The 14,626-nt window shown below is 39.7% G+C and overlaps 2 protein-coding genes across 2 annotated transcripts; both read right to left on the reverse strand.

Moving 5' to 3' along the window:
- Positions 1-6,214: 6,214 nt before the first annotated feature.
- Positions 6,215-9,916, reverse strand: LOC137601973 (cytosolic sulfotransferase 1-like). The gene is made up of 8 exons (XM_068324485.1): positions 9,812-9,916; positions 8,736-8,874; positions 8,211-8,339; positions 7,918-8,018; positions 7,617-7,743; positions 6,723-6,820; positions 6,397-6,571; positions 6,215-6,327 (listed from the first exon to the last, which is right to left on the reverse strand). Exons 1-8 carry the CDS (start codon positions 9,914-9,916, stop codon positions 6,215-6,217), a joined length of 987 nt encoding a protein of 328 aa, XP_068180586.1.
- Positions 9,483-13,889, reverse strand: LOC137609427 (cytosolic sulfotransferase 3-like). The gene is made up of 8 exons (XM_068336441.1): positions 13,760-13,889; positions 12,471-12,609; positions 12,228-12,356; positions 12,041-12,141; positions 11,829-11,955; positions 11,658-11,755; positions 11,109-11,283; positions 9,483-11,004 (listed from the first exon to the last, which is right to left on the reverse strand). Exons 1-8 carry the CDS (start codon positions 13,778-13,780, stop codon positions 10,892-10,894), a joined length of 903 nt encoding a protein of 300 aa, XP_068192542.1. The 5' UTR covers positions 13,781-13,889; the 3' UTR covers positions 9,483-10,891.
- Positions 13,890-14,626: the final 737 nt, after the last annotated feature.

Raw genomic sequence — 14,626 nt, forward strand, 5'->3', positions numbered from 1 at the left:
GTCAGATATTTCCTGATAACTGACCCCTGAAGGGAAAAGCCAAAAGGAGAAGAAGAAGAAGTCTGAACCACAAATTCTAACTCTTGGTGGTCTATAAGGTATCAAAGTGTTAATTAGCACAAAATTTCATATTTATCAATCAAACTATACAGTAAGTCACATGATTTATAACATCTTAACAAAGAGATGCACCTCGTCCAAATCAAACACCACGACATCAAAAGTATTTCTTACCATTTCTCACGCTGTGACATCCAAGATACTCTGATTACAGTACAATCAAAAGGAGACTGTTTTCATGCTAAACTCAACTCAGAGAAAGATTATGAAGTCCAGCTCCTCCTTCTGTCTTCTGTCTGAATGTGTTATAGTTCTTGTCAATTTATAAACCATATTTTCAGAGAACTACAGGAGTGCCCATAACTGTTGCTGACATGACTCTTTCAGAGGCTGTATCATGTTTTTTGTGGTAGTGAGCATTGAACAGCCACACAGTTTTCAGGTGCCCAATTGTCTGCCCATAACTTCCTTTCAGATTGTCTCCTTAGGGTCACCGCAGCGCGTTACCCTTTTTTTATTTTTCATCTTTTTATTCATTTATTTTTCGTACATGTGAATATAACAGACTCCACACCTTCATCACATTTACACCATCAACAACAACATCTGTGAAATAAAGGGCTGACGGGTAGAACCCAACAGGCTTGTGAAATTCCCGTCCCCCAGAATCAATAAACATCTCATTACATGATGTTGTCAGCCAATTCAGACATTAAATGTTTTCAGCCAGTTCATCCATTGAATTTTGAAAGACGTTCATACTGTTATCCACTTCCAGATATTAGTCTTTGTCCCAGATACAACCTAGATCAGGGGTATTCAATTAAAAGTCACGGAGGGTCCGGTTAGAAAACTTTCCTCTTAGTAAAAGGTCCAAACCCAAGTCCAGTCTGTGTCTTATAGCCGGTCCCTATGTCCACATTATTATTTCTTATCAATAATCAATGGAGGATAATTTTAAGTGAGTGCAGAGCTATCTCTTAGACCTCACCATAAATAAAAGTAGACCCAGGAAAATAAATTTCAAGCCTTTATGTTAGGTTGTAGAACACACAAACCTCAGAATTAAAAATAAAATGTAAAAAGAGCCGAATAATCCTTTTTCTCGTTGATTAAAGACGTCCCAGCCTGAAGAACTGAAGGACGACACTTCAAGTAAAAGAACATGAACATGTTCAGAAAGCATGAAGAAAAACTGGCTCTTTCAGGGGAAACATGCAAACAACTTTCTTCATGAGAGAAAGGGGCGTGTGGTCTGACAGTCATTCACTTGTGCACAAGTAACCTAGTGCATAAGGTGTACCTGTGCACAGGCACACCTGGTGGTGGTCACCTTATGGTGGTCACCTTATGGTAGTCACCTTATGGTGGTCACCTTATGGTGGTCACCTGGTGGTGGTCACCTGGTGGTGGTCTCTGTAATGTTGGTGACAGAGACCACTGGACATGTTCAGCATCTTTTATTGCTGCATGTTTGTCCTCTCCCCTTGTGTGTGTTTCATAGTGGAGTTACACTCAGCAAAGAGCTCCTTATCTTTGTGAAGGAACCTCACACACACACACACACACACACACACACACACACACACACACACACACACACACACACACACACACACACACACACATGGTTCTCTCTGAATAGCTGCATCAAGCTGTTAATATTTCTGATGTTCTGGTTGTGTTGAAGCTGAAGTTGGGAGTTTTTCCACACATCTCATCTTTCTGTTTTCCCCAAACAAAATCTCAACAACAGCTTTTAAGCACTTCTTCACAACTGCCCCATCACTGAAAGATGTTTCTGTTGCCCCAAACTCCACCATGCCTTTAGTGAACATCCGTTTGCATTTTTCTGGGTCATTTTGCCCTCAGCTCGGACTTCAGGGGATAATTCTGCACAAAGATCTGTGCTTTGTTTCGTAGTGGCGCTTCATGTTACCACGTTTAATTCATGCTACGTGTTCAGACCATATGAGGTCAAATGATTTTGAACTGCCTGACGGAGGAATAAACATACATTCCGTCCACTCATTGTTAACCAGCGGTTTTCCTCGTTCACCTCCTTCGTTTGGAGCTCTGCTGTCTCCCTTCTTCTGTGCTCCTGTAGGTAAACTCACAGCGCTAGTGAGCTGTCTCACTTCCTGGTACGCTGACAGCGCAGGTAGACAAACGATCTGATTGGCTGAACTGAGTGGAGCTGTTACCGTATTAACTGGAGGAGCAGCGCCCGCCATCTGTAGCCGCAACCTGCAAGTAAAAATGCGCCAAGAAAATCTACTCTGGTGAATTTATCATGGAGTGGTCACGGGTCCAGACAGAACCATCACGCGGTCCGGATCCGGACCGCCGTCCGCCTTTTGGTGACCCCTGCCCTAACGGAACAATCCAGCAGATTAACCAAGCGTGAGCGGTGAAACTGGCACTTCAGTGACACCCCTTTTACACCCCCAGCAACCATCGTTGACGAGCCAGACGGGTTTCTACGATGGTCATTGGAAGACAGTGGTTCCTCTACTTACGAATGTCTCTACTTACGAAATTTCTCAGCAGGAAAGTATTACCTCTAGTTATGAAAGAAATTTCGACTTACATAAGGTAAAAATACAGTACGGGCTGATACTCTCAGCTCCCACAGGTTCCTGAACGCAACATTCTCATAGCTGCTCTGCCATTGGCTATTTCCTAGTATCTTCCTGGCATCCCATTGGCTCAGAGGGACCTCTGTGTGGAGCTAGACAGATGTCTATGCAGGGTCCTCGTCATTCGGCCCTCGACCCGTGACGTGTTCTGATAGTTTTACATAAATATATTAACTTTTAGAGTATTCACTATGGACCCCAAGAACGTGACGGAGAAAAGAGGAAAAGAAAAGACGAAGAAAAGAGTTTTTTTGTCCGTACAAACAAAGCAAGAGATGATAGAAAAGCCTGAAAAAGGGATGCGTTTGGTTGATCTCTCCAAAGAATATGGCCGTAATGCATCTACAATCACCACGTTATTAAAACTAAAGGAAGTTTAAGGAGTTTAAGGCGTCGCGTGGGTGGTTGGAGAAGTTCAGAAGGAGGACTGGAATTCACTCTGTTGTTCATGGTGGGGCAAGAGGGCATGAACCAAAGAGGGCAAAAAACAACGAGGACAGCAGTTAAAAGGTTAATGACCATTATTATTTTTTACTCTTATTTTTTATATTATGCACAACTCTCATTTATTGTGTAATAATCTAATCATAACATGTATTTGTTACATGTTTTGATGCATTTTTATGCTTTATAAAACATTTATGTCTGAATTTTTGGGGGCTTGGAACGGGTTAGGGCATTTGCATGGAAAACGCGTCTCTACGAAATTTACTACTTAAGAAAATTCTTCCGTAACCAATTAATTTCGTAAGTAGAGGTACCGCTGTATGAGTAGAACTGACCACACCTCAGCTGGAAGGAGACCAACCACCACTAGAATGGAAAAAGCCTCTTTCATGAGAGGTGGAACGTCTTCAAGAAACTTACTTAAGGTCCATTGGACTGATTTAAACAGCTTTGGATAACCTGGACCCGGAGAACTGAGAATCTACACAGACAAAAAAGCTAGAAATTATTTTAGCATTACAAGTGAAGCTCTGCTTGGTTCCAGGAGATGCAACCTAAATCAAAAAGAGATTTAAGTCAAGTTAACTATAGTCTCCAGGATAAACTGAAGGTAACCATTCCCAGTTCTGTATAGTGCTTTATTTATGAATGTGTTTTCAATAATATTTAATAATAGATATTATAGCAAGAAAGGAGATGACAGATCTTCAAATTACCAGCCTCTCTCAGTCACAGCACTTTTACGGACTCAAGTTAGCAGATATTTTAATTAACAAACTTTTGTCCTTTCTTAGTATTGACTCTGGAATGGCAGAATGGGTGTTGGGGGTTGTTTTTGACTTGTAGGCCCCTGGCTGTCAGGGCCAATGGTGTTTTTTTCTGAGAAGTTGTCATCTATAGGCTCACACAATGGTACGTACTATCTCCTTTATTATTCTTTATGCAAATGACTGCAGGAGTAATTTCAACCAAAGGCATCTTCTGAAATTTGCAGACGACACCATTTTTATCAGTCTGCTGCAGGATGGAGAGGTCGATCATGGACCTGTACTGACGAACTTTCAGTTCATTTTAACATTTGGTTTTATCTCTTGGTTTGGGAACCTCACTTCTCAGAGAAAAAATGTCCGTCTAAAATTGTCAAAATTACCAGCATTCCTCCACACAGTCCAGTCTGACCTGCCAAACCGCTCTCTCAGGAATCAGGTGGAAAAACATCATTCCCTGAGCTAAAATCAACAGGTAAAACTTTCACTTATTGCACTGGGAACAAATGAAAGTTTTAGCCTGTTGCTTTTAACCCTTAAGTTGCACTAAAGTGAAAGCTGGACTACACAGCAGCACTTTATTCATGTACTTTAAGTCGTGTTCTCATTTATTCTGGATACGTTTTGCTCATTTTACTCATTTTATTCTCTCTCTGGTGTGATTGTTCCATGTCTTCATTCATATGTTGTTGCTCTGTTTTTTTCCTTTGTTGACAGTAATCCCTCGCATATTTACGCTTCAAGATACACTGCTTCACTACATCGTGGATTTTTAGTGGGTAGTCACGAGACTCACGGAACGCAGCGCACTTCCCCGTATTAAAGAAACACTTTTAAACAGTCTGTCAGAGTGTGGGAAAAGGAAATACAGATTTAAGGGGGTTTAATATCAGTATGGAGAGGGTTCATAAAGGTTTAAATTACCGTAAAAAATTAAATAATAATAATAAAATAGTTTAACGAGGGATTACTGTGCTGAAGGTAAATTAGAGGCTCACTCTATCACACAGTCACACACATTCAAATACAGTTAGCGACTTGTAAAGGGGATGGCGCCTTACTCAAGGGCACCTCGGCAGTGCCAGGGAGGTGAGCTGACACCTCCCACTGTCAGCTCATTCCAAAATGACCACTTTTGGGACAATAAAGAACTGGATGTCAATTAATAACAATAAACATAACAAAATAACATTTGCAGAACTAGGCTAGTTAACAATATTGTCAGGTGGTTACAAAATACCTGTAACTGCATGATCACAGATCTTCAAATGACCAACCTGACATGACAGAACAACAAGTTGAAGCACGATGACAGCCAGCATACACAAAGAAGACATCATATGCACTCACGTTCAGGTTTAACTTCGTAAAATAAGAGACTGATCCCACCGCTCTGACACAAACCTCTCTGTCACAGCCAACACTCACTGAAGGCAGCCAGTGCTCAGGTATCCACCAAAGTCCCACAGGGGGTGCTGTGACGCAAAATGGACAAATCATCATCATTACCCGTTTCTTCCGATTTTGCAGGTAGTGGAGTTGCTAGAACCTTTCCCAGAAGACTTGGGGCATGAGGCAGGGTACACTCTGGGTGCGACGCCGGTGCATTACGGAGGCGCAAGAAGGACAGACATCCATCCATCCATCCGTCCATCCATCCATCCACTGGGACATCACCAGCTACCATCAGAACTGAAGAAGCCTCTTGGATGAGAAGCAAAACATCTTCAAAAAACTCGTACAAACCAGTGTATTGATTTAAACAGCTTTGGATTACCACGACCTGGTTAACTGAGAACATTCACATACATCAATGATATTATATATTTTTATTATTATTTATTGTACATTTATTTATTTTCTAGTGATTTTACAATTCAGTTAATTGTGGCAGACGTAAAGTGGAGTAAAATGATGTTAACTTGATTTTGATTTTTTTCATGTATTTTTAAAAAAAACGGATATATTATTGAGGACCACATAACTCAGAATTACATAAACTGAGGTAAACCTGTATTTGTTAATCCCACTTCTAAAGCCCATAGCCAGCTTAGATTATCTCCAGTTGAAGATGAGAAGTACCTTTGTTCAATTAACTACACGATCAGCAGCAAAGTGTTTATTTCAGTCGTCTGCTGTCGTGTTTATGTTTAATAATAATACAGACCAGAGTAACCGATCACAGATTTAATCATATACCATCAGCTAATTTATGACAAAAGTTAGTGACACTAATCAATCAAATGGATAATGTCTTCAGATGTTTTCACCATTATTATTGTTTTTGGACACACAACTAGTTCAGATCGTGGTGCGGAACTGCAGCGTGGGATCCTTCATCTTTCTCTTGTAGTCTTCATCAAACGCTTCATTCTGGGCCACAGTGAAGTGGTTCTTCCAGTCACCAACCTTCCCTGCGGAACCACAGAGAATTAAATACCTGATCTGGTTTGATTTGGATGCTCGTGTATTTGTTAGGTCACCTTTTCTAAGGAAAGTAGAAATTTTGAAATCCAACACTGGGACTGTAGAATAATTGACCATCTTGTTATTTTGCATACGATCAAACTGAACCTCATCGATTATTTTTCTCTTCTCCTCCACTGAGGGAGACAAACCAAGAAAGGAGCAGAGTTTGTTTATTTCCCGTCCCGTATCCTGGAAACACAACAGTCACATATCCTCATCATTACCTGTTAGCATAGCGCTACAGACAACTGTGTTGAACTAGCCCACTTTATTTAACATAGAGATCCATAAACTGCATGAAATCTTCACAGACACGTCAGTTCCCTGAATCTTGGATTACCTCGATCATATCTTCATAGAACATGTAATGGAGGTTTGAATATGTCTGTTTCTTCTTCCACCAGCCGTTCACGTGGTCGTACCAGGATCCAAACATCACTGAATCGACAGAAGAACGTATGAAATTCATCTTCAGCTCAGAAATCTGTTTCAATAAAGATCAGTTCTATTTTTAACTCTTTCAAGAAGGGTTTTATCAAGAACGCCTGACCTAAAACATCTTGATCGATTGTAACGGCGTTTGGCAGGGGAACTGGAAATATGTGAATGTATGATTTGTCTCCTTTTTAGCTTTTAAATTATTTTGAATAAATAAATTCACATTTATACTTTCATAAATAACTTGCAAACGTCTTATGAAACACAGCGGGAGAATGAGGCGTGTGCCAGAAAATAAAGCTGAATTTTGAAATAGATCTGGATAAATGTGGTGGATTCATTTTGATGGTTTGCAGGTATTTTTTGTTACGATCCTGTGTTTTAGTGTTGGTGTTCTGTTCATTCCTGATTTCCGTTTCCCTTTGCAGGTGTTTCTGATTTCCAGCAGCTGATGAGACACACCTGAACTGTATTCTGTCATCATCCTCCCTATTTCTTCTCTACATTTTGTCATGATTGTGGTCCTGGTTATTTCTTTTTCCCCTTTTCTGCTAATTTTTTCATCTTTACTCTGCTGCTTTCTGTTCGGATGTTCCCTTATTTTTTTATTTTTTTTGGTTTTTCTTTTTGGGGGTTGCCTGAGAATTAAATTTGTTGACTGTCTGACTCTGAGTTTTGGGATCCTGGTGTCTTTCCAGTAGAAAATTCTCACAATTTTAATAAAATTTCAATTGTAATTTCACTGAAATGGACTTTGGTGGCGCTGAGAGCTCTTGTTGTCGTGTTTCCTGTTTACCCTTTCCATCCATGAATCTGTGGTGGTAGCTGTTCCATTCTCCAGGATCTGGTGCGATCATGTTCATGCGATCAAAGTGAAAAAATGACACCATGCTGTCTTTGGCGTTGCGGGCCAGGTATATTATCTTTAGACGGAGAGAAATGAAAAGAAAGAGAACACTAAACATTATTTTGGAGGAAGACATGTCTCAAAGTTTCTCATCAACCACCATCCAGAAGAAATACGAGTCGTGTCTCCTCAGCTTTAGGATCTCGTCATCACACACTGATTTTATGGAAAAAACAAACACATTTCTGACCTTGCAGTTTTGCTCCCAAAAGGATTTAGCCAGAAAATGGACTGGATAGTGAGTTTTAATGAGGCGTGGAGAGGTGGGAAGCCGGTCTGCCAGGTCAACTCCTGCATGAACTCCTACATGGTGAAGATGGAGACAGCAATTTCCTGCTGGTGTGAAGTATTTAAGCAGTCATTTTGGACTGCTGCTGCTGTTGTTTGTCTTGTTGGAGACAAAATAATTATGAAAGGTAAAATCAGCGTGGTTTACTGTTTGATTGGAATTTGATGTTTAGATGCTTATGATGCAAGTTCAACCTAAATCCAACATGGAGAAGGCCATCTCCAGGAATGGAACCCTTTCATGAATTGGGACTGATGTCTGACGTTCTGGCAGAGTCTGACCAAAGTACAGCTGGTCGAGGATGTAGGAGAGCCACGTTGTTCCTGAACGTAAAAGAAACGCACGGCAGAAACACGTGACCCCAACTCCTCACCGCCACACACACATGCTTTATGAGGTGTGCAGGTCAGGCACTTTTACTTATATAACACCAATAAGACTCAAGTCTGTTCAACACGTTTTACACTGGAAGAAACTGAACGAAAAGAATATCAAAAGAAAAGATGCATTAATATAACGAGACTTTCTATTGGTTTACTCTTTTCTTCCCAAATAAGATTGACTTACTTATATTTATTCATCTATTCATATATTTATATGAATCCAACCATCTAGGAGTTTCTACGGATTAATGCTTGTCTCCCTTCTTGAAATTAAAAAAATTAAGAGATGAACAGAAATATTTTAGAAGCCGCATGAATTTACACAAGTGGACTGACCTGCTTTTGGGTAGGTGGCAATTACTATATCATCCGGCCTGGCCTGAAAATTTTGAATATTCTCCCAGTTGATGGTAAAACCGTTGACCATTGAGACGCCATGAAAATCAAACAGTTTGGATCTTGTGGGTAAATTCACCTAAACACACAAGTATATCATTTTCTGAAGTGTTTGTTTGGAGAAGAAAGCAAACATCAAAAATAATTGTCACAGAAAATGAAGCCAAATTAATTTTTTTGTTAAAAAAAATGGCAAAACTGAGGTAAAAACCAAATTACAACAAAATATAGATGGTGTGTCATTAAACTGTTTTTCCTGGAATTGCGGCACATGATAAGAAAAAGTTGGTGTGGTATTTCTTTTTTCCTAAAAAGCAACAACCAGAGCACACAGTCCCACCACCACAAAAAAATCTGGTTTGTAAAAAGTACATTAAATGTGCTGAAACATTAAAAGAGAGGAATGAGCAGTGTGGTTAATATTTGACCGGCAACACTCTGAGCTGAAGAGTCCATCCTATTGAATTCTATCCTATTATAACTCCCACATGTCAGAGTCTCTACATGTATTCAGCGTGCACAGACATACATCAATACACCAACTGCTTCATCTGATAGGTTGTAATAGTTTAATTGTCTAATTAGTTTAATTAGATTTATGTTTAATTATCTGATCAATTTCTTAGAATAAAATCAACCAAGAATGCATTGAAGCTGTGGCACAAAATACTACAATAATGTGTTATATTTTTATTTGTTTGATTTTTACTATTGAACTGCTATTGAAGCTGTTTGTGATAGCAGTAACACAGAAGGTGTATGCATCAAAGTAGTATACATATATGTATACATGTACATACGAAAAGAAATAATACATATTTTAGGAAATATTTCTTTAAACAATGGCAAGTTTAAACTTTTTGATGACTCTTATTTTTCTCTTGAAAGGACAAAAATTGATAGATTTTGCATTTTTTCCCAATGACATTTCTCTTCAGTTCTATTGATTTAAGCATGAAAACTTCCTTCACATTAAATCCCACTGTGTGTTCATGGGAACGTTTCCCCTGACATACCTTTGGTGGATTCTCAGACATTCTGAGCTGCTGGTTGTTCCAGTAGATGTTTGACTCTTCTCTCCTGTTGTAGTTCCCTCCTACTATTTTTGCTCCCCCCTTCATGTTATATAATCCTGTTAACTTGTAACTTGATGGTCGTCCCACGGCCTTCGTATAACCTTCCTTTGCATTCTTCCGCGTCATTAACTCAGGGTGGTCAGGTTCACAGTGAGTCTTTCCCATGATTTGTTTTTTTGATCCATAATTTTGAGTATTGAATCACGTCTCTAATAGGGAGATTTGCTGTATATGTACATATAATGTATATCCTTCTCAATTGATGGTGGTTTGAAGACCTCTAATGCTGATTTTGTGCATATCTGCTGGGGCCTGGAGACATTTTTATGACATCTGCCAACGGTAAAACTTTCCATGTGTAATCATCCACATTTTCTGAGAACTGATAGAGAAAAACTGATGCAAAACTTCCAGAAAGAGTGGGGAAACAAACATGAAAAACAAAACAAGTGAAAAATCGTGTTTAAAAAATGCCCCTCCTGAAGTGACCAGGAAGGATAGGATCAGGAATGAGTACATCAGAGGGACAGCACATGTTAGAGGTTCTGGAGATAAAGTCAGAGAGGCCAGACTGAGATGGTTTGGACATGTCCAGAGGAGAGATAGTGAATATATTGGTAGAAGTTACAATGAATATCAAAGGTTCAGAATTAAAAATTATCATGTCTGACAATTGTAAATACACAAGTAAACTGCAATTAAAAGATTTTTTACTATTCAGGCTTGTGCACTGTGTTCTGTGCTGGTTAATGAGAAGCTCTAATGAGATCAGTTAAAGAATGTGGACTAAAATCTTTAAACCATAATAACTTCTTAATTTGTTGGAACGATAAATACCAAATGTGGACGAATCTTCAAATTATCACAGCCGCTTTGGGCTTCAGTGTGGAACTGAAGTTTTGGACCAATGTCTGAAAATATAACTACAGTATTTTCCACACTATAAGGCGCCTAAAAGCCTGTAAAACTGACAGTGTGCCTTATAGTCTGGTGCGTCTTATATGCAGAAAATACTGTAGTTCAGATTGTAGTGCGGAAGTGTAGAGGGGAGTCCTTCATCTTTTTCTTGTAGTCTTCATCAAACTCTTCGTTCTGGGCCACAGTGAAGTGGTTCTTCCAGTCTCCAACCTTCCCTACAGGAACACAAATAATGACTTCAGTTCCTTTAGTTTCAGGCTGAGATCTACTTTAATCCAATATCACACAAATGCAGTTGTTTTTTTTAAAATCACATTACCTTTTCTCATGAAAGGAGAAACTTTCCCATCCATGACTGGTAATAAAGAGTAGTTGACCATATCGTTCTTCTTCATGTTATCAAACTTCAATTCGTGTCTGAGAAGTTTTTTCTCCTCATCTGAGGGAGACAAACCCAGAAAGGAGCAGAGTTTGTCTATTTCCAATTCAGTATCCTGGGAAGAGAATAAAAAAGAATTGTAGGTTACATTTACATTACATTTCATTTTAATAAGTTGCTCATTTAAGGGCGCAACCGCCTCTCTACCTCCCCCCCACTGCATGCCCACAGGAAATGATGGAAATGATATGATGGAAAACATAAATATTAGATAGATAGGTAGATAGATAGATAGATAGATAGATAGATAGATAGATAGATAGATAGATAGATAGATAGATAGATAGATAGATAGATAGATAGATAGATAGATAGATAGATAGATAGATAGATAGATAGATAGATAGATAGATACTTTATTAAGTACTAAATCGATTGCATTGCAAAAGATGCCTTACTAAGAAGAACCAACACAGACCATAATGATACCTGAATCATGTCTTCATAGAACATATAATGGAGGTTTGAATACGTCTGTTTTTTCTTCCAAAAGCCGTTCACGTGGTCGTACCAGGATCCATACAAGACTAAAGAAACAGAATGACACGTAAGAAAAAAATGTCAATGTGGGTCAAAATCTTTCTTTTCTTTTTTTTTTACCCTTCCCCTCCATGAATCTCTTGAGGTAGCTGTTCCAGTCTCCAGGGTCCGGTTGACCCACGTTCATACGATCAAAGTGGAAAAAGGACACCACGTTGTCTTTGGCGTTGCGGGCTAGATAGACAATCTATAGAAGACAGAACAGTTTAAGTTCTTTGGTGCTCTACTTTAACGTCTGATCATGCATTGTTAAAAATAATAATTATGCAAACCTTGCAGTTTTGATCCCAAAAGGATTTTGGCACAAGATGGACTGGAAGATGACTTTTAATGAGTCGTGGAGAGGTGGGAAGATTGTCTGCCAAGTCAACTCCTACGTGAAAAGACAAAGATGGAGTAAGCAGAGACCAAATGCAAACTGTCAGCCATTCACTTTATACTTCAATGGAATAAACTGACCTAAATCCAGCTTTGGAAAGGCGAGCTCCAGGAAAGGCACTCTGTCATAGATCGGGATGGACGTCAGTCGCTCTGGCAATGACTGACCGAAGTACAGCAGGTCAAGGATGTAGGAGACCCATGTTGTTCCTGAATAAAAATGTTGAAAGATGTGGAAAATGACATCATAAAAACACCTTACTTCTGTGGGCACTTCTTTTAGGAGGTTAGAAGATTATACAATGACAAGCTATATGGACTGACCTGATTTAGGAAATGTAGAAATCAGTATGTCGTCTGGCCTGGCCTGGAAGTTTTGAATGTTCTCCCAGTTATCGGTGAAATAATGGGTCAATGAGATGCCTTTAAAGTCAAACAGTTCTGGTCGAGGAGGAAATTCCAGCTATTAAAGAAAAAAACACATCAGAACAGACTAAATACTGTATATTCTATAGAGGAAAATCACCATTTTTGTTTCTTACTTTATTCATCCTTAGCTTGGAAATCTGCACCGGTATGACCGTTATATTTAGTTATTTGACACAACATAACTTCTCTGCAATTATACATCCAAGCTCGAACTGTGTGGAAACCCCGTCCCCCCCCCAATGTATCCTGGTTCAAAATAGGCTGGTGTCATCATTAGACCTTAACAGTGAAAATTATGAAGTAAATATTGGTGGTTTCATAATGATTCTTGACATGACAGCATTTTGGAATGTTCAGAATAGTTAATCAAGCTTTTTTGAACCATTATCATTGTAGCTTTCATTTAGTGTCCTGATATTTTTTTTAACTATTCCACCAATTTGTTCTTTTTTTTTTTTTTTGAGAATCCAAATTCTATACAAATACAGTAATGCCCAAAATGAGTGCCTATGGTAGTTCTAGTCGGCCGCTATCTAGGATCCAGAACCGAGGCTATGCGTGGAGGTAAGCCCCACCAGATCCAACTGGTAACGCTCCACCTCCAACACAAGCTCCAGCTCCTTCCCCGCTAGTGACGTGACATTCCACGTCCCCAAAGCCAGCTTCTGCCGCCCGGGTCTGGTCCGTCGTGACCCCCTGTCGTCACTGCCACCCATATGGCAGCTCACCCGACCCCATCGGGCTGCCCTGCGGGAGGTGGCTCCACAGGGGTGGGTCCACGTTGACTTTTTGGGCTGAGCCCAGCCGGGCCCTGTGGCAGACCCAGCCACCAGGCGCTCGCTGACGGGTCCTCCGTCCAGGCCTGGCTCCAGACGTGGGCCCTGGACTTCCTCCGGGCAGGGTCACATGTTTCCCTTTTCTGTTTTTCATGGGATCTTCTGGAACCATTCTTTGTCTGGCCCTTCACCTGAGACCTGTTTGCCTTGGGTGACCCTACCAGGAGTACAGGACTCCCAACAACATAGCTCCCAGGATCCTTAGGGCACACAAACCTCTCCACCACGATAAGGTGATGGTTCCTTGGAGAGATTTAAAACACCTGCATTTTTGTTTATTAGTACAACATTTCAAGTTAACCATGTACTAACATCTGAACGTAAAACACTGCAGCGTTCAGGACTTACTTTAGTTGAATTGTCGCTCATTTTGACCACAACCTTGTCCTTGTTTGGTTTCTTTTCTCTTCTCCTGCTGAGACGTTCAAAACAAACTGACTTCTCGACTAAATCACAAGTCAGCGCTTATTGCTTTAAGTAATCTCTCTGGCAAATGTTAAAGTCCAGCCCCTTTCCTGCCTCCTCTCAGGGTAAGTCAGGACAGCTGACTGGAAAAAATCATGTCTGTTATGTGAAATACAACCGCAAGTTCCAGAATCTGGGTTAATATCAGATCAGCCCCTCATGATTCCAGAAACCGGCAGCTATTCTTCTCCTCTTGGTTCATATGGAGGAGATGTTGTGCTAAAACCCACAGAACCATTTGCATATATGTTCTTAAATTTAAGTTATTATCATATATAGTCTGGATTGTCAAAGCAAAGATAAGACCAGCAGCTCAGTAGCAGAATATTAAGTTTATAACTTCCTTCCTTTGTGAGTATAGTTTTATTATCTCACAGATAATAGTTTTATTCAAGATATGCATATATAAATGAGTGCACAGCATGGACTGCAAAGCTCAGTGTTTTTTTCCTTCCTCAATCTTTAATTATCAACATACCTTGTTCTGATTTGCTGATATTTCCATTTCATTTCTTCAGTAATTTTTTGTTAACATGCTTGTTTTATAGGAAGAGGACATGATATAGGAAATGGAACAAAAAACATATGAAGCTAAGACTCAGTAGTTCCTGCTATAGTTCAGTTCAGGTTAAAGTCCTCGCTGCATCGATCAGTCAAAGCTTGTGTAACCAGAAGAGAGATTGATTGGCAGACCAGTTCAGTTCATAGTAAATTTCATAGTAAATATGTGCTATTTTTGCTGTTTAATGA

This window comes from Antennarius striatus, chromosome 2 (assembly GCF_040054535.1).
Source record: "Antennarius striatus isolate MH-2024 chromosome 2, ASM4005453v1, whole genome shotgun sequence".
In the NCBI taxonomy this organism is placed as follows: domain Eukaryota; kingdom Metazoa; phylum Chordata; class Actinopteri; order Lophiiformes; family Antennariidae; genus Antennarius; species Antennarius striatus.